The 21481-nt window shown below is 38.4% G+C and overlaps 1 protein-coding gene across 1 annotated transcript; it reads right to left on the minus strand.

The window, feature by feature from the left end:
• Positions 1–7088: 7088 nt before the first annotated feature.
• Positions 7089–18912, minus strand: LOC140344143 (cytochrome P450 2G1-like). The gene is made up of 10 exons (XM_072431100.1): positions 18834–18912; positions 17760–17952; positions 15880–16042; positions 14807–14956; positions 12932–13092; positions 12009–12185; positions 10621–10762; positions 10070–10257; positions 8717–8858; positions 7089–7510 (listed from the first exon to the last, which is right to left on the minus strand). The coding sequence occupies exons 2-10, from the start codon at positions 17937–17939 to the stop codon at positions 7329–7331; spliced, it is 1485 nt and encodes a 494-aa protein (XP_072287201.1). The 5' UTR covers positions 17940–17952; positions 18834–18912; the 3' UTR covers positions 7089–7328.
• Between the last annotated feature and the right edge of the window lie 2569 nt (positions 18913–21481).

Raw genomic sequence — 21481 nt, forward strand, 5'->3', positions numbered from 1 at the left:
GATATCTCAATTGATAGAACCCCTATCCTGGGAAAGTGTACTAACCTAACTCCTTTCACACTCACACTCCTTTGTCACCACCTTCCTTCACCAGAATATTGGTTCTGAGCATGTAATCACCTTCATGTGACAGTGGTTGTGTTTGAGTGTTTAATTATCAAACCCTAATAGTATCACATGGGAAAAGGAGGTAACATCATCCACCTAGGTAAGTCCTGACACCACTCAACACTAAAGCATTATAAGGGTGGCCTTCTTTAGTAGGGAGACCATGAGGAATTGTTTCATGCACTATTCATAAGGAGTCATTATGTGCTATTGGCAAACAAAGGCACAGTCACAGTTTACTTTCCCTTACCAAAAAATGTATCCAACTAATTTTGAACACATATACTTTCACATGTATGCCTTGTAAAGCATACTGATGTGTGTGAGAGCCCATTGAAAATAAAAGGGATGCCCAAATACATTTTTAACTCATGGCACTAATATGCATGTATAGGTATGGAGCCAGGTTAAAGGACTGGTTTAGAGATATTTGTAGATCCTAAGCCAAAAGGTTTGTTCAATTTTAGACGGAATATGAACTTTTTAAGACTGATAAGATATTTTTATAAATGTCCCCTAGCTTTGTTACAGGTTGCCTCCCCCTGGCAGGTGACACAGAATTACCTGAGGTGTTACCACCGCTTCTTCACCAACGTCCCCCAAGAAGTGATGGGCCGGTTAGCCTAGTGGCCACCGAGCTGGTTTGTTGCAAGAAGGTCACCAGGTCATGGCCCCCCAGCTCTCCCTACCAGAAGGTGACAAGGATCAGATGACTTCAGCGCCCGAATGGCGAGTCAGGGCAAGGTAGTTGGCCTGGCTGAGGTCAGGGCAGACAGGAGACAAGGCAGAGTCAGGTAACAAGCCGAGGTCAAATACAGAAAATCTAAACCGACAACTAGCTAGGCAGGATGTGCACTGAGGATTCAGCAAACTGAGTTTGGAACTGGAGAGGTTTATAAAGGGCCAACAGCCAATGGCAGGACAGGACTGAACAATCTATTCATTGGCTGCAGCACCTACTCCAGAATCCCCTCCAGCTGTGCACAGCCTCAGTTTATGTGCAGGGATGCTGACAATGGTGGAAAATTCACGGCTACAGAGACGCAGCTGATGCTGTAGTTTGCTGAGCAGATGATCTGTGGGTAGCAGACTTGTGTCACTGGGACATAAACTGGTGAAAAAATTTACAATTTGCAGATGTAGCGGATAAGGAGAAGAGTTCTTCTGGATCCACCTGTTTTGGTGAAAACTTCTTAAAAGGGGATTGTACAGTACCACGGGGATTGATCCTGGATTTTAAGTAAGTTTACTTCTTATATAAAGCATGGACTCTTTAAAAGCAGAGTATAAATGTGAAGGAGTCCAGAATTTGTAGAAAGAAACTTGGGGTTGCTTTTGGTTAGTTTTTTAGTTTGTCTCAGGGCTCTGGACTCGGACCCTGGAATGGGAAGGAAGGTACTGTGTGGGTCTTCCCAATCCTCTTGGGTACACACCTGAACTTGGCTCCAGCCAGACAGAAGATCTAGCTATAAATGCATTGTTAGAGATGTCTGTCTATGGGCCTGATATATTAGAGCTCTCCAAGGCTGGAGAGGATACACTTTCATCAGTGAAGCTGGGTGATTCAGCAAACCTGGAATGGATCTGGTCTAGGATTTAAAACATTTGCCAGCAAAAAGCAAATGGCTATGAAGAAATTCATTGCAGGTTGCTATAGTTCAACATGCGGAGACAATCTGTATCAATGACAGAAAGGCTGAAGACAGGAATAAGACCATTAGAGACATTAGTTAAACCTTAGGATAACCAAAATCAACTGTGGAGAATCAATAGGAAGAAAGAATGCACTGGTGAGTTCTGTAATCTCAAAGGGACTGGTAGGCCAAGGATGACAGGATGACCCCCACTGCTGATAATAGAAGAATCCTCCCTATGGTGAAGAAAAAGACTCAAACGACTGTCCAACAGATCAGAAACCATCTTCAGTAGGCATTGTCTTTGTCAGAAAATATTACCTGCAGAAAACTTCATGAAGAGAAGTACAGAGGCTACACTGTAAAAAGGATGGCCAGATTAGTTTGCAAAAAAGTACTTAAAAGAGCCTACAGATATCTGGGAAAAGGTGAGGTCTAAGATAAATGGTATCAGAGTGATGGCAAGACGAAAGTAAGGAGAATAAAATAAACTTCCTAAGATCCAAAGCATACAATGTCAAATGTTAAACATGATGGTGGGGATGTTATGGCTTGGGTATGTATGGCTGCCACAGGCACACTTAATGTACGGAAGCCTCTTATCTGCTCAAGTTCCAGTAAATGCCTCCAAACTCATTGTACGGTACTTGATGATGGTAATGGGAGCTTCTCAAAGCTAAAAAATGTAAAATTCCTCAATGGCCAAGCCAGTCACTTGATTTAAATGCAATTGAGCATGCCTTTCCATATGCTAAAAAGAAAATAAGGGGGCAAAAGCAGAAGGTTGCTATAGTCGAGGCTTGGCAGGTCTAGAGAACACACTTAGCATTTGATACCTATGAATTACAGACTTCGAGCAGTCATTGCATACAAGGGATATACAATAGTGTAATACTTTGTCCCAAAACCCATCATGCTGACTTATGATGAAGGGGGCTATGTATAAAAAGTGTTGTAATTCCTACATGCTGAAACTCAAATGTATACAAATAACTTTAAATTCAAATTTGGAATGTGCACTTCAATTATGTCTGAATGGTTTGATTTAAAACATTATACTATATGAGCAGATGGCTAAATCAAACAAAATGCGTCTTTGTCCTAAACATTATGAAGGGCACTGTATGTCTGCTCCCTAGATCAATCCCTACTTTTTCCAAAACTATATTGAAAAGATTTAAAAAAATCATTTGTTAGCAAATATTAACTGATGGATATATCTCATAGAAATCAATACCAGATAAACAATCACTAAAAGTTTTATGTCCACACATACCTTGTATTTTCCTCTCAGTCTGCTTGCTTTTTCCAAAGTAACCTGTTTTCAATGCACTTCTTCTGTGTCCTACATGGCTGGACCTCCCCCCACTGTATAAAGGTCTTTGGTCAAACAAGTATTACACCCTCCCTCCCCCAATACAGGTATTTAGTGTGTACAGGCAGGATAACAGGCAGTCAGGAAAATAAAATAATAAAGTATATGTGATAGAGATTCATACGTTCACTGCACATATGTGGTAGGTGGCAGACACTCAGATCAATGCAAAGTGCTGCTACGAGGAAGACTTACAAAAAATACCTGCAGAGTTGGTACATAACTAAAAATCTCAGGACCTCATAGCAAAAACTTTAATGAACCCCTAAAAGAAAAAACACAATACAGTACCCTAATTACCATGATCAGTGACATATGACTAAAGAGAACAAAACAGTAATATTGCAGTTAGTACACATTTATAAATGAGCAGGGTTGTATTCAACCAGGGGGCTAAACAAAGGAGAAAAGTGAGCATTGTTGAGAAACAAAGTGTCCATCTCACTAACTTAAAGCGGACCTTTCATTAAATTAAAAAAAATGACCCCTAATTTCTGCAGAGCCCTCAACCCTTCCACCCCTTCATCCTGGAAATGGAGGAACCACTGGGAGCCACCATCTTCTTTCTTCTGGCTTCCGACTATGTCACCTGATCTTGCACTGCGCAGGCGTGAGATTGTATTTTTTTCGGGTGAAAGCCCCTTCTGCCAATGTCCTATTTGGACATGCATAGAAAGAGCAGCCGGGAACTTCCTGGGATAGTAAGTATCCTGAAAAGCTCTGACCTTTCCATTCAGTCTTTACTACTGCAACAGTAAAGGAAGGAGGACAGAATGGGGACAGACCTCCACTTTTTTTTTTATAAAAAAAACATTTATCCATCCTTTTATATAAAGTAAAAATCATGGTTATAGGTTTGCTTTAAAGCAGAACTAAAAACAATTTGTGACCAGGCAGGGTTTTATTTAAGGCAAAGTTTTGTTTAAGGCTGCTAAGGTGGTAAAGGTGTATGTTTTGGAAAGTTGATGGTTTTGTGGTATATTGTGCCTGAAATATATTTCTAGAGACCTGGAAAGGTAATGAAAAGCCTAATTTAAATGAGTAATATGGAAGTGCCCCCTATTGTCAAATTTAAAAAAAAGTTTTGATCAACAAAGAAGTGTGTAGCTGGAACTGTAAAGGAGTTAGCTTTTGGTGGAGATACTTGTGAATATGTCCTAATATGCATGATCATAAATAACTTGAACTATTAAAAGCAAATAAATCATCATGCAGTGTGTTACACTGTAGTATATGTATTGTGGTTTATATTTTTTTTTATTACTATTATTATTATTATTATTAGATGAAGAACAGAATGACAAATTCACTTTTCCATTTATCCACCATTGCTTCAGAATCTTTTTGTGATTATATACTGAGTTTTGTGGGTAATAAATACTTTTACATAAAGGTTGAGTGCTTCACTGGTAATTCCAAGGGCCCCACTGCCAGCAAAACTTTGGACAGTTATTCCCAATGGCCGGTGTTCAGGTAGGGTCAAGTGATTGTTAGGTCCCATAGTCAGCTATATTCCTTTTAATCTAATACTGACATTATTCAATATCATTGATCTTACTAATCATTGCTACTATGGCTCTGCAATATATTTTTTCCATTTATCCAGTGTGTTTCAGGCAAACACAGTAACTATTTACTGGTAGAAAAACTACATGACATTTATTTATCTTTTTTTCTTTTCCTTTTTCTTCTTTCCTATTGGTGTCTTTAACATCCCCATATTCAGGGACTTTGCCATAGACTTCAACACAATTCCTCTAAGTAAAAACATTTTCACTGAACAAAAAGCAGTTTTGACTATTCCAACCCACCACCAAAATTCATACATTAGAGTTTAGCATGTCCTAATATCAGGGCCAGACATATTGTGGTGCAGCCTGTGCAGCTCCACAAGGGCCCCTGGACAGTCCTTAGCCAGCAGAGGCTCCTTCAGCAACTCCCATGGTCCTTGCCTGATGGCCCCCCTCATATAGCTTATGGCGTAGGCTGTACACTAGGGGCAAATGCTACGAGCCGGAAACTGAGGGTAGATTTGCAGGCAAGGACCACATGAGCTGCTGCAGGGTCCCCTGCCTGCTGAGGACTGACATCCTCAGTGCCCTGCACATACCCATGGAGATTGTAGTTACCTATCATAATATTGTGCAGTGTAATCCATGATATATCACCCAAATTACCATTTATTTTTGCAATGTACCACAAATTGTATTGATTGTATACATTCTTTACCTAGTGTTTTTTTTTCTATTTTAATTACCGTGTATGCTTGTTTTTTATGTTTAATATATCATCATTTTCTTCAGACTATGCATAGTCTTGTGCAATGTATTACCTAACCTCTTCCACTGTATAAAGGTCTGTTTGGACTTCATGAACTCCTCTTTCTGATTAGTGTACAAATATTTTATATCTTGTGCAATGTCACTAGCAGGCTTCAAGGATACGCATGTGCAAGTTCTGTACATGTGGTATGGATGGCTCTAGCATACAGTAATAAAACAACATTCCTCAAGATAGCCATACCATTCCTTTACACCAGGTTTGGAGGACCCAGTCTTTCATAGCGGAATATTATCTCAGATTTTTAGGGCTTAAGGGACTTTTTTAATAGGGGATCTCAGGGTGACCAGGAAATCCCTCATTTCTGAAAGCACTCCATTTGGTCCGGATTTGGTGAGTTCTACAACTCTCTCACTTCTTAAACTCCCTTCTTCCAGGTGAAAATATTGCTTGCCCCTTGAATGCCTTTGAAATGTTCTGTGATGTTACAGATGATGTTCATCAATCTCTGTCCACTTTTTATTCAATCCTCATTTCCCCCACCCAGGATTCCATCCCATTTTTCATATGTTCCTGTGGGGTTGCATTAATATCTTATCCCAAAAATCCACTATTACCTACAATGTTTACGAGCTGGGTAAAAAAATCGTATCATGCTGATTTACTGTTGGACACAAGAATGGCTACACAATTTCTTTCCTATCTCGGAGGTTTGCTAGAGGTGCAAAAGTGAGACTGGTACCATGTTACACCTATTCTGGTCATGTCCAGTTTTGATAGCTTTAATATCCACTCTGTACTTGGTTTATCTGGCCTTGGGTAACAACTGGGCCCCACATGATGTTTAATTCATAATGAATGCTTATTAGAATTTATTATCATGTGATCTCATTCATAATTTTTTATGACATATTAGCCCAGTCCTCACTGGACACCTTTTATGGGTCTTTGGTATGTTTTGGTTCCTCGATTTATGCTTGAGAACATTGCCTGCAGATATTGTATCTTCTAGTTATCACTTTTTTACCTTTGTAGTTGTAAAACTTTTTTTAACTGATCATTTTTTGCATCATTGCCTGTATATTTAGATTTTTAACATGCTCCTCATCTCTTCTCCAAAGGTTGGTAGGTATTCATATGGCTTAAACAGAATATCACTTGGTTGGTATTTGGTACAGTTTAAGTGTGTATGAATGCAAAATAAAGTGAGATTATCAGGTTCTGCTGCATGCACATGTGCTGATGCAGGGATATGTTAAAACAGACTTTCCCAACTTTTTTTTTCGGGGGTGGGAATCTTAAAATAACTTGGGGAACCCCTGAAATAACTACTATATCCACAGCCCACAATGCATTAGTTTGGTAGTCACTGGAAATAACGCCTTTTACTTTGATGACCTGTGGGAAGAATGTCACCATTACTGATAACTAACACCAAAGATCGTTTTGGCTAAGTGACCCGAGAGGCCCAAATTGTTCATTGCCCAAGAAAGTCCTTGCAACCTCTGGAGGAATCTTGGTTAGAAAACACTGTTTTAAAAGAAAGAATGACATGATGACTCTATTGCTGTCCCATAACTGGCCAATCAGTTAGGAAACAGGGAGGTGACCCAGCTGGATAACTTAACCACTGAAGAGTGACCCAGAAATCATGACATGATATATAACCATTGGATTATATTAAAACCAGGAACAGAAAAAGTAACATTTTATTAATAAATCTAATATCCTTACTATAAAATTATGTTTAGTAATATTATTAGTACACATGTAAACCTGTACATACAGTCCTGTTATATAAGAAGGTAGTATCCTCCTGGATGGCTCAGTGCACAGAATGATACACTTCTCCTAAAATTGTTGGTTAATCCAGACATTTTCTTCAATGTATGTTATAAAAGAACTGCACTATAGGTTAACCAATGAACACTTTATCTTGTAGTCACATACAGCTGGTATGTTCTGGGTACTGATCCATTTTTGTTAGGTTCTGGGGTTATTTCTAGCTCCGCAGGGGGCACTGTGGATTTCAGGTTAAACCTCTGTAATATGGTGGTGAGAAACAGAAAGATTTCCATCCGTGCCAGACCTTCTCCAATGCAACTTCTTTTTCCTGTGGCGATAGAAAACAAGGTCATGATCAGGAAAATTCCATGACAAGACAAGAGGTGCAGTCATAGGGCTTTGTTCACACTACACTATTATCAGACTCATTCAAAGTGAATGACCAACTAAGCAGCCCTGATGGGTGGTCAGTAGGCAATCAGCAACCATCCCCATCTATTTTCTTTGTTGAGACACTGCTTAATTCATCTGTTACCAGTAGTTGGAATGTGGCAACTGCACCGCCTATGAGGAGCCTACACATCCAATAAGAATTCTAATCCTTATGTGTTATCTTTGTAAACTGATCTTACTAATTAAAGTAAATACATTTTGTTTTCCCACCCCTGTAACAAAGTGTAAATCTATTGTTTTACAATTTCCATAGGAGTTACTTTTGTTGGACATCATTATCAGTGGCAGAGGTTGGGACAAACTGTATACCACTGAAATAGGTGCTTACAATGTTTTCTTTTTTTCATATTATAAAAATTTAAGCCAGAATCTTTCAGTCTTTTAAACCAAAAGGAACCATTGAAATAATTTTGGATCTCAAGGAAATCCTACTAAGGCCATTTAATTGGTGGTCAGTGGATTGAATACCTGTTCCTAAAATGATGGTCCAAATACCACTTGTACAGTCAGCTAAAACAATCATTGGTGTCCTGCACATGGCTCTACCAAGTAATGTTGGCCCGGGAACCAATCAGGCCCCATCAAATGAGAGGTAAATAAAGCACAGGTCAAGGAACCCTTAGCAACCTCTTAAAGAGGTCCAAGGGTTTCATTGAACCCTGGATGTGAATGGCTGATCCAAGTCTACAAGTCAACAAGTCATCTTGTTACATAAAATGTTAAAACAACAGCTATATTGACATGATGACCAGGTAAAAACTTATGTTAAAGTGATTCAAAAAAGCTGCTTTGGTAATTTTATGACAAACTGCAATATAAATATAAAGTTTGATTTGTCCTACTTTAGAGGTTGTTCTGGGGCCTTGCTTTGAAGTTCCTCCTGGGTGGTACATTTATAACAGATGATTGTTCAGCACCTTTACTTTCTATGTTATATGTGTATATAAAGCCAAAATGTTTGTTCCATTTTGAATTGTGTAGAAAAATTAGATACTGCAATATTTTAAACTTAACACCCCCCCCCAAGTGATTATCTTCACACACTACAATGGCATGGATATGTATTGATGACAGACATTACCCAATGAGAAAGGCAGGAAGGCATCATTCTTCTTAAAACCACCATCTTCATTCAAGAAGTTTGCAGGGTCAAACTGATGTGGGTTCTTAAAATATTTGGGGTCCTTCAAGACAGATGTCAGCATAGGGAACACAAGTGTGCCCTAGAAGCATAGTAAAGACACATGGTACATCAAACAGCTACTTACAACTGTTTCAATACAAATACTTGATAGTCTGAGCTCCAGTTGGTAGTTTACACTGCCAACATCCCACAGAAATCAAGAACATATAAGACAAAAAAACCTAGCAAGACTAGCATAAACTGTAAATTTTATAAGAAAATATACATTTTATAAATGTAAAATTTATAACAGAATATGTAAAAGGCATATCTTAATCCACACCAATATAAAAGGGGGTCTAAAAATCACCCAACCCGCATAATTAGGTGTGTGTTGATAGGACCCTAGTTTAAAATGCTCAATGTGTTAATCAACAAACAAAATATCTAAATTGTTGTGATATTGTGACAAGTTCTGACAATCGGACGTGTTTCGCAGAGATGATCCGCTTCATCAGGGATTGTACATTTACAGATTTTAAACTAGGGTCCTATCAACACTCACCTAATTATCTTTCTTTTATATTGATGTGGAATAAGTTATCACTTTTACATATTCTGTTATAATAAAAATGTATATTTTTTATACAATTTACAGTGTATGTTAACTGCCTTTAAAGTATTGCTAGTGTTTTTGTCTTATATGTTCTTTACTTACAACTGTTGCTATCATTAAAGAAACACGGATCAAAAAGTTTATTGATAATAATAAAACTTATGAAACAATCTGATGATTTCAGTGGTTGCAGGTTTGAAGAATTAGTCTTTGTATGAGTAATATTTCAGCTGGCCCTAAGCATCCTAAATATTTTAAAGTTTTCAGCTCTCAGACTTTTTTGCCCTAAATTGACTTTTTTTCTGTCCACCTCATCTTTCATCCCCTCTTCCACTTCCCCTTTCTTCCTCTTTGTAGATTTGCTTTTATTTATAGAGAGACAGCATTAAATCCAACAGTTTCTACCCACAGTTCTGTATCAAATTAAAATCAATATAAAAATGCATTTTAAAACAAATTTGACCCTAAAATAGGTAATAGGAGTATAAAAGTATCAGTGTATAGAAGGGCTGCATTAAAATAATAAATCTATATTTTGGGGTGGGGGTAATATATGGGGGGGGGGTATGAAAATTAAAGTGTAAACCAGAAATATTGGGCAGTGTATGAACATTAATAAATACAGAAATAGATATCTTGTCTACATATATATTAATCTGAGGTGCACAGTACAAACAAACGCTAACATTTCTGACCTTAGGAATGTTATATCCTCTGAATGTGATATCCTGGCTGACACCATGAGGAAGAGAAAGAGGTGTAATGTCAGCAACCCGCTGAATTTCATGGACCACAGCATCTGTATATGGCATTTTGACACGGTCCTCCACTGAGGGACACCGGCTCTGGCCAATTACATAGTCAAGCTCCTCTTGGACCTTCTCTTTAAAGTTTATAAAGAAAAATGTTGTTAAACATCACAGCTCCTATATTACCAGTAATTTACTAGGTATTTAGAGATAAAATTGCAAAATTTTTAGCAGAGTACCACAAATGCACAGTGGTACAGTTACAATTATGGTATTGTTGTAGATGACTATTGTAATGTCAAAGCAAGCCTTGTCAAAGCCAATGAATGTAATCCTAGGTCAACACCAAAATGTAGGCAATCCACAAATGGCAACATAGTGGATGAAATTACATTAGCTTTTCATTTAGGCAAATAACATTCTTTGGAATTAGTTCAGCAATGGCAGCTAACAATAACATCTGGGTAAGTGGCTCTATGTAGAGGTATATGACTTACTTTCCACATCCGGGTATTTCAGCAGAATATTTAAACCATACTTCAAAGTTGTGCTTGTAGTTTCTGTCCCAGCAAAGAAAAGATCGATAACTGTTCCAAATAAGTTATCAAAGTGGAAATGGGTGTCTGGGTTGTCTTTCTCCTTTGTTAAAAAAAATTACAGGTTATATGCCAAGTTTAGATTTTTTAGCATTATACTAATCTAAGCTTTCCATAGCCGTGGAATAATTTGTTCAAAGCAGTGAATTTACCATGACAAGTGCTCGTTTAGATAATACCATGTAATTTAGGCTGAGAATTTTCACCCATCACATCCATTCTCCTACATTTTGCATTGTTCTTGATTCTAGCACATTTTTTTAGATCCATCCTGATCCTATTTATGCCTAAAATGACCTCAGAGTCGCATAAGCAATCAGGAATGAGAGTCTTCCCTCAATATCATCGTTCATTGGGTCATTGCAATTGGCTAATAAAATCTTTAAATATATCTCTCTGAAAGCCTCTTTATTAAATAGGGATTCTGAATTCCACCATAAGCCTCCACATTTGGAGGAAGTGGATGTAGGTGAGAAGCCTTGCCCTCACATTACACAGTAGAAACTCAGTTATCCGGCACCCACGGGGAATGGCCGATTCTGGATAAGTGTAGTTTCCGGATAACTGCAGTTTACTTTTCTCACCCATTCAGCACTAAACACGAATGGTAAGACTTGTCCCCATTCACCAGTGCTGAATGGCTGAGAAAAGGAAAACCCTGATGACGGCTAAAGCATCATCAAGGTTTTCCTGTCTTCAGCCATTCATGGCAGAGCTCTGCTGATTGCTAACTTTCTTGATTGCCGTAGAACCCTATTTTTTTATACAAGTACGGTTATGAATGAACACGTGATCAGTGAAAGACTTAGATCAACTATCTATGGAAAAAATATTGTAGATCTAAACACTGGGATGCTAATGAGATAGTTAGATGCAAATCAAACTTTTGCCTTTACATTTTGGTATATAGACAAACCAAATGCTTTTTTTCCCCCCCTCTTATGGCATGCCCCCACAGATTCCCCCATCTTTCTAATATTTCAACTTTGGTTTTTTCCAGTGGCCATTACTAGTGTGTCCCTTAGTAATATTGGTGGGGCTGATAATGGAAAAATATCTGCTGCTCCCAGAAGAAAATTTTGAGCACTGTAGTTCTGCCGAATAGTGACAGTGTGGGTAAAATCCATCTAAAGTAGTAAAGTGCCCTATATTGAGAAAAATTTTTGTTGAGAGAAAGTTGCTCCAATGCATCTTCATAAAACTTTAGCTGGATAAAGTTACTGAAGGATGAATAGTGACAAATATCAATTATAGCGTAACAAGTTAAACAAACATCACATATAGATCACCTCCTCCATCTTGATGAGGAAGCAGTCAATAAAGTCTCGAGGACAGTTGACATCAAGGGTCTGTTTGTGATTTTCCAAAGACGCTGCAATGAACTCTCTCAACTTGTCAAGATTTTTAAATATTTTCTGATGGGGTCCAGGAAGGGCTTGCATTGTTTTCGGAAAGAGATTGAGGAGCTGTAAAAACAACTAACACAAGTTATGTGTTTCTCTTTTCCAAGAAAACCAATTAGAGAATGAATGCATGGGCATATTTGGAAACAAACAACCCTAAACTCTAGTAACACCTTGTTAGCAAGAGGGTTGGAGTACCATAAATATTTCTTTGATGAAGAGCTATTAAATTGGAAGCAAATCCCAACCAGTTTATGGTATGACTATTTTCCCAGTTGTCCTTTTTAAACATGTACATTTATCTATTGCCAGTATTTATGTTTTCTGTGTGCAGCTGACCTTGACGGTGGATTTTTATGTACAATTAGGCAAGCTCCAGACCTATTCATTCAACTCCTCCTACCAAGATTGGAAAGAGGTTGTTGGCTGCTGACAATACCATGAGTTAATTACATTACCTTGCTGAAGTTTGTTTTTTATGCCTGGTTTACATTTTTTATTTGCCTGGAAAAGCATATACCATGGTTATATGTCCAGGTGTTTATCTTTCTTTCTATAGAAGACAGTAAAGAGGAAAAAAATAACACTTCAACTTCCCTGCAAAGCTCATTAATGCCAATTGTTTCCCCTGTTATAAAGAAAAGACGGAATGGCATTATGTAAAATCATATAACCCAGACTGGTCTTTCATGTCATCTACTACAAAGATATTGGCAGTGTATACAAAAGGTGCATGTATTTATTAAAGAACTCATGATGGTCTGACACAGGGAAACATGCAAAGAGATATTACTGTCAAATCAACTTACAATGCCCCATACGGAGGACATAAACAAAAATACTTCTTCCAGTAATTTAAGAATAGGCGGAAATGTTTCATCTTCATAGTCAAATCTATCTCCAAAAACAACGGAACATATCACATTGGACACTGCCAGACGCAGGCGACTGGTGGGATCAAAAGATACATCTGCAGAGGGATCACAAGTTAGACTTATTTAGAAGCACACAAACACCCTTACTTGACCTAACTAAAAACTTTACCAACTTTGAAACAATGGAGAAATCCTAAATTATTTGTTCTGCTGTCCCCATCATGGCTAACAAGATGAGAATCTCAGGACAGCTTTTGGAATAAGGAAAAAAACACTAATATTGAAATTGCTAGACATGAAAAATTGATGTAAATAACAAAAGATCAGGTGTACTTTGTTGTGTTCCAGTCACAGACTACTTACAATGTATGCATCTTCTTTCAAGCATAGCTGCATCAATTTTTGAATTGTATGGGAGAGCAACACTAATTATCTCACTGTGATTCAGTTATTGTTAAGCATGGTTCACTAACAAAGTCAGGGGACGGCTATACATACTCAAGATTTTGCCTGTGATGAATAAAAATATAAAAAAAAATATTTGCGCCATAGGACAAATCCAGCATCAAGCCTCTTCACATTGTTGTGGCTATGCTTTTGGTAACACCTTGCAGTGTGCTGCAGTATTAAAATGCAGTGTGCAACATTTTACCTTTTCTGATGGTTCTGCAAACATTTCTGTCACCAAAGAAGTGACTCCTAATGAGGAAAGTGTATCGATGACTGCCACTGGTGATGTGTTGGCATTGTGATATGGCACCATGGGGGCCCTGAGGACCAGACCTGAAATCTGACTTCTGCAGTTAAACTGTATTAGAATGCAGTTTAATTGCCATGAGCCCTAAAAGTGGTTTTGAACTGAAAAGGTAAAGCTTTGTTCTCTTATAGAGAGGTTATTTGTACACCCCTATACATATAGATATGCTCAGGACAGGAAAATACATGTCAGTGGGGCCACTTATATTAGCTCCCCAGGGAGCACATAGGGAAAAAATAAGCATGACATTTGAAACTATATTATTATGTTAGATTTTAGAGATGGGGAGCCAGGAGCTGGTGACGGGATGGAGCTGGGTAAAAAGTCCACATTACATGGCAGGAAGCATAGGCAGGTAGTTGTGCGTAAAGTCAGTAGAAAGGGAAAGTCAGGGAGAGGATAAGGTTCGGATTGATCAAAAACGGTGGGTTTTCTAAGGCTATATAGATTTGGGTAAGAAGGAAGTAAGGTCAGAGGTGGGCTGACCAGGACAAGTTTCCTTCTCTTTTAATAGTTTGGAGACGTCAATATGCCCTGAAATTGTTGGTTTCAAATACTCTAGGGCAGTGTGTTGGTAATTTATTAAAGTGGTTGGGGAACCATCTTTGCTATGGGGTCTTCTAAGAGGTGAGATTAAGGAGCAAAGTTTATGGAAATTGTTTGCTGCGATAGTCTGATATTCGTTCCCGAGGTGGGAGTATTACGGCTGGGAACCAGCAGTATCAATAGAGATGCAGATGCTGTGTGAGGTGATAGTGGATTGCGTAATCCTTTAAGAATATGCAACCTGATGGTTAGGAGTAATTAGTTATCTAATTGTGGTGGTTATGATTTTTTGTATTGTTATTGAAGTTAGGTAAGAAATACGCAGCTGTTAGGCCATTTGGACCATGCACCAATGTGTCTTCATTTGTGTGTGTGGGTTGAGTGGGAGGTGGGACTGTGAGATGGTCTATCATCCCCCAGTCATGGGTTTACAGCTACTTTTATTTCTTCAATAAATATTACTGCTGTTTGAAATCACAACTTTTACCAACAAATTGTCCACCAACCTCCATTCTTTCTAAATTCTTCTGCTAGACATTTTGCTTCTTCTTGTATCCGTTCTTCAATGCTTCTCTTCCCCATTCCAAAATTCCTGAGAGTGGACAGCGAGAAACGACGCATCAGCTTCCAGCGTTCCCCATTGCTCAGAATAAGTCCTATGATAAAAGTACATTATATCATTTTAGGAAAATTTCAGAATACAAACACAGGATTACAATAACAAGAAAAATTTTCTCCCCCAATAACAGATATTAAGGACTGTCATGATAAATGATGAACAGAACATGATAAATTAATGTGTGTTCTGATAAACATCTAGGAGAGCAAGTTGTAAAATACAATCAGAAAATTTTTATTCTTCTGATGTTTATTTGCCCGGGTTCTATGTGTACTTTGTACCTAAAATTTTGCTGCTTGGAGTTTGCAGTTGGATGAGACCTCGAGGGTCATTCCTATTGATTTCCCTAGCATTTTAGAAGGGTTATACTAGAAAGTAAGTACTAAAAGTCTATAGCTTTTCTAATGTCACTGGGCACTTTTCTTCCAGAGCAGCCTTTTTACATAAGGGTTGTGAGGGATTTCTTGAGCAATGTAAAGAAAGCTTTCTCCACTGATCAATGGAAAGCGGGGGTCCTTCTCAATTGATCACAGATGTAAGGCGGCCCTTCTTGGTTCCTTTCCTGACATTCACCAATATTCAGTTGTCCTTCTGCACTAATCATCAACAAAAGGTACATTTTCTCCATTGATCACCATTGTAAGGTTGTCCTTTTCCACTGAATGCATTTCTCTAATGGTCTCTAAATCAAGGCAGCCTTCTCCAGTGGTTATACATTTTAGGGGATACTTCTAGACTGATTACCAACACAAGGTTTACACAGGCTATTTCACAGGTGAGAGACACCCTTGATGTTTTTAAATGGGAACCTATACAGTGGATACTAAATATTAAATAAAGAGAATGTCACATAGGAGGCATCATAGGATGCCTCAATTAAATTTTAATATACTAAAGCAACAGATGATTAGCATGCAACAGTGTTTAGGAAACACTTCCGTAGAAGGTCTGTTTACGCACCGTAGCCTTTGAAGAGAAGATCTCCAAGTTCCGTTGGACCTCTAATACCAAATATTTCAGCATGATCTATGAGAGCTTCTTTTACACAGTCATAACCAGCTAAAACCACAGTAGGAACATTTGATAGGTAGATGGTGAACACAGGGCCATAGGTCGTACTGAGCTAGAAGACAGACAGACATATAAAGGGTATAAGCATACAAAGGCAAGGTACTCCAATACTACAAGGTATAGTAACAGAGAAATCACCTTTCAGCAATGTTGTAGCATACTGTAAATACTGTAATGTTTTGGCAGTCAATCATGTTGTCCAACATAGCCTGGTGCAATGGGGATACCACCAAAGCACAAAGAATAATACCGTGGTGAAAAACATGGTCAGTACCCATAAACTAGTAGTGAAATAGACCCACAGTAAAGAATATCAATCACTGATGTGCTGAAAAAATGGGGATATGTAGGTAAGCATCTTTGATACCCAGAAAATCCAAAAAGTCTTATTTATTTTAATGTGGAATTTTTGGATGGGAATGAAGATCTTCAGAGCTCTAAAATCCAGATTTAAGTAAATGCCTCCTTGAGTTCGATAACGCTGAACAGATTGAGAGTAATATCCCCCTAAGCTGTTTTGCCACAGGAAGTAGAGCAGTGACACCATGACCTAGAAGACCAGAAGGTCCAATAATTATTGATGCATACCTGGTAATTTGTTTAGCAACACAGAAAGGTTGGAGGTAAGAAAACTACCTCAAGGACAGGGAGTGAAACCAGTGTGAATACCTGAAATACCACATCCTGCTCACAAGTGTGTGAGATGCAAACTTTACACAAAGGTTAAAAAATGTCCCATCCCACACACACACACACACAGACACACTCCTGACAGTATGTAGAGAAAGGCATATCTAATGATTTGGTGGACTTAGAGTGCTAGACATTGTGGCTGGACAGGGGGGAAAATCTAGAGGTCTTAATGTATGTTGAGGAAACAGAGAAATTAAACAGACATTTCTACATAGTCAAAAAGGGGGAAGATGTTGCAGTCTGTCTTCTTCTGTTGAGTAAGATTGGTTTTCTTGCCACCAGTAGCATCCTTGATGTTGTCATTGTGACACTATCCCTCAAAGTCCATTTGGATAAAGCACTTTTTACAAAAAAACCCTTAGCCCTAGGTACATGCATTAACTTCAGACACATATGGGAGATAAAATTGGGAAGGGCGGGGCAACCCATTACAACTGAACTTCAACTCTACAACCATCTAACAAAGTGAAGGATTAACTGTGGCAGTTGTAAGAGCTTTTCTATCGCTCTAAAGAGATTTTGTAAGGGTCTTCCTGTGTCCTTCAATGAGACCAGAAGAAAAGTAGATTCATATTAGTGAATAGGTTTGGAGGCAGCCTAAGGCTAGGTTCAGGCTTGATGTGTAACAGGCTTTCCTGTGCAGAAGTTGCTGGTAACTTGCTATCTGCTTGTCCACCAGCAACACTTGCACATTACACAGTGGGCGGCAGCAAGCAGTACTGAATTGTTCACTGCTGCGACCATTAATTCTCTATGAGCTCCTTGGTGGAGACTTTGGGGAAGCAGTTTTAGGAAGTGAGAAAGTACCGGTAGTAAAAGCACTACAACCTCACCCCAATACAGAACAGGTGGTGGAAGAAATTGTATTTATACATGTGCAAGTATTTATTATTATATTTTTAGGTTTTGTTAAAAAACCCAATCACATGCAAGAAAACAAAAAACAAGATGTTTGCTTGTATTTGATTGGACGGCTGAATGGCAGGATTTCCCTTTGCAGAGTAATACAATAATTCACTTAAGTCAACAGTCCCGAATCCTTAAATAAATCAAACCAATGAATTTATTTCACTCACCTTCACCAAAGACTGGGGCATTTCTTTAGCACTCATGTGCAGCATTGTCCCCAGTACAGGCAATGGGGATGGTCCAGGGGGCATATTTTTTTGCTTTAGTTTTCTTCTCCATGTGAACACATAAATTAGGAAGCTTATACAAACAGCAAGAAGGAGAGTTCCTGATACTCCCGGCTCCATTGTCAGTTAGGATCTGCAACAGGAATAAGGAAGTGTTGTATATGCAGCAACATCTACTCTAGAGAAAAGCGTGCTCAGCAAGAATGACTCAGAAGTGTCCTATATACAACCTTTGGCATGTATAGCTGTCAGTTCAATGTATGAGATTGCATACAAGACAACAGATAGGTGCAATCATTGTATTCAGCTATCCATATATGGATAATAAATGGTAACACATTACACTGAATCTCTACATATTCTTACAATACATAGATATTTCATGATACAGGACAATGAACTACACATTGCATATTTCTTGCAAGGGCTTACTTTAGCAATGAACAATTTCCAACTCTCAAGTCAGTTTAACTGACACCAATGATCTTTTTTAGCTTTTTGTAAGGTGACATTCTTCTCATTGGCCAGCAATGTAAGAGGCATGCCTTCTACTGACCACTGCACTAATATAATGTATATAAGTATAATAATAATAATAATAATAATAATATAATATACTAATATACTCTGAGCTGTGAATATAGTAATTATAGCAAAATATTCCAAAGGGTTCCCTCATATTAAAAAGTTCAAGAAAAACTCATCTATATTGACTGAAACCACAAAAAAAGTATTATAAAGCATTATATATCTTGTGAGGGGTTACGCACAGGATCACCTTTGCTAGGGTCAAAGGACACTTGTCTGGTTCATCCAACTCAGATCACACACTGAGCTATCAGCCTTAAGCTGGCTTGCAGCCAGGTTTATTGAAGGTTGCAGATGAAATAACAAAACAGCAAAAGAAAACCTTGCCTGTCCGGCACTTACTATACATCAAGACATCCCTGCCTATCAGCTGGAGGGCTGAACAAAGCTTTCAGCAACCTTCTACTCACTTTTGAGCTCACTCACCCAGACTGACTTTCTGAGTCTCTCAGCAGAGCTCCTCACACAGTCCACCTGTCTGTGTCTAAGACCGAGCTGAACTCGCACAAACCCCTGTCTGTGTCTCTCCAAGCCAAGCTACTGACTGAGCTCCTTGCTCTATGTTATATCCCCACCCTCAGTGCTTCTTTATTAATTATCTCACAGGTGAGAGTCTTCCGTCTTCTACTTTCTACTTCACATGGGAATCTTGGGCAAATATATCTCCCTTCCACCTCCAATCCTGCCTTGGTGTCACTATATATATATATATATATATATATATATATATATATATATATATATATATATACACACACGTCCCAAAGACGTGTCACTACACACTTCCTTTATTCTATTTCGTTCTAGGTATCATTTGGAGGGACATGAGGCCATCAGCATATGACAACTTAGGCTAAACATGTGGTTTTCCACGACAAGTCTGACAGGGGCCCTAGCATTGGTGTTCAGGTGACAATTTCCTTGCAGAAGAAGAGGTACATATTTGCCATCTTCTTTACAGGGAACAGTTTGATTTGGATTTTGGGGACAATGTACTATTTTTGTTTACTAGGTTCAGAAAACGTATAATCTGTGAACTCCTGTGCACGATCTCCGGGCACAATCCTTGGACACAGGATGATTCCCACAGCTGTGTTCATTCATGATGAGCACAGCTGCGGGACTCCTGTTTATTGGATAGAGAATCTCTATCCAAGAACACATACTATAGGGCTGCAAGAGAAATCAGGGGAGAGGAGCTCTCAGCTACGCTCCCCTGATTGTTCTTGCTGGTCTCATAAAATTCAAACTCAACGGTCGCATTTAAACAGGCCGTACATGCTCAGTAAGCGAGAATGGCCCAACTTGCCGCGAGATTGAATTTTAAAATTTTGCTTACTCATTTCTGCTGACAGGCCACAGTATTTTTACACTGGCCTGCAGGTGTCACTGCTGAGTTTGCAGAGCAAGATACAAAGAAGAATAGAATAAAAAAAAAATTCAAAGATAAAAATAAAAAGCCGTTTTTGCTGATTTAGCAGCTGTTAGTTGTTTGGCCATTATGCAGAGCTAAAAGCTATCATTCTAATTGTGTAAATAGTGTTGTGTTTAGTCTAAAACTATACACAAAATAAGCTTGCACATCATCAGAATCTAAGATAGAGGTTACAGCGCTGGGTATTTGGAAGGATAGAATTTATAAAATAGCACTTGAGCTATGTAGCACCCAGACCTAAGTCAATCACACAATGGAAAAAGAGACTCACCTGAAGTTTGATCTCTGCTGGTTTGTTGTACGGGAGGAGACACACACCTCTATACTCACTTAGAACAGAAGTATTTATGCTGTATGCTGTTTGTGAAGCTCCTCTCCCTCCTTGCATTATAGGAGGAAGAGCTATATATCACATTGCACATATTGTGCTTCCTCTTGCATGTTCACCATACCTCCCAGGATTGTATGTTGGGATGGGACATGGGGGACATTTTTTACTGCAAGCGCATACATACGAAATGCCTTCCTCCGGGGGCCATTGTTGACTTTGGGATAAAACTTGTGGGCCACAATGCAAATAAGCATTAAAGATGAATGTTTAAAACTAAAATAGTTTAAAATTAAATTCAATTGTAATGTTTCTAGTTACCGTAACATACATCTGATTGTCAGATTCACTGCCCTATAAACAGAGCCCTTCATGTGACATTAAAAAGTTCAATCAGGTCAGTTCAGTGTTAGAGATAATAATTCTCCCTGTGCCACCTTTTATGGTTATAATTACATCATTGCTGTAGGTAACCTGAAGGCAGCTGCTCCTAGGTGATAAATGCAAACAATGATTCCATAAATGGCCTGTGTGTCAAGGAAACCTTCTTTTGTAGATTGCGTGCGGAAGTCATGTGAGCTTAGTTAGCAACATGTTGGCTCATGTAGAGTCACAGCTATTCATCAGCCATTCTCTGATGTGGACTTTGCCCATTGTCTATCTCCTTTAATATGTTCACAAACTTACAAAGATATGAAGGTTTAATCTATATGGTATTACATGGAGTATGTGTGAAATGTATAACCTACTATATCTTTTTGTTCCTTGATTTCTTAGAAAGAAATTACCACACTTAAGAAAGAGTTAAGAATGTTCCAATAAATCAGCTTATAAGGAGTTTTCTACATGTGTCCAGGAACATATTGCTGAGTTATTTAACTTTTACATTTTTAGATGGTGTTTGTTTGACTCTTGGCTACATTATACCTATAAATTATAGTGTGATTGTACATAATCATGTTTAGGTTTGATTCCAGGAACTCCAGCCATCCCTTTAGTCTTGCACAGTTCATGGATTTCTCTCCTATAATTGGTATGCTGGGGGAAGGAAGAACCAAGGTAGACAAAATAGAAGCAGAATAACCCTAATCATTGAAGTTTAACTTCAGAGAAAAGGTGGCAAAAGTTTAGAATCTCTTTCAGATTTTTCTTTTTCTGTTTTTTTGCTTTTTTGGCCTTTTTTGCTTTTTCTGCCTGTTGGGAAGACTTCATTTCTCTTCCTGTCTCAGTGACTATTATCACTGGGAGATAAAGTTGCCACTTGGCCAGTATTTACATGGATGTGAACTGGTGAGAGTATTTACATTTCAC

This window comes from Pyxicephalus adspersus, chromosome Z (genome assembly GCF_032062135.1).
Source record: "Pyxicephalus adspersus chromosome Z, UCB_Pads_2.0, whole genome shotgun sequence".
NCBI classification, from domain to species: domain Eukaryota; kingdom Metazoa; phylum Chordata; class Amphibia; order Anura; family Pyxicephalidae; genus Pyxicephalus; species Pyxicephalus adspersus.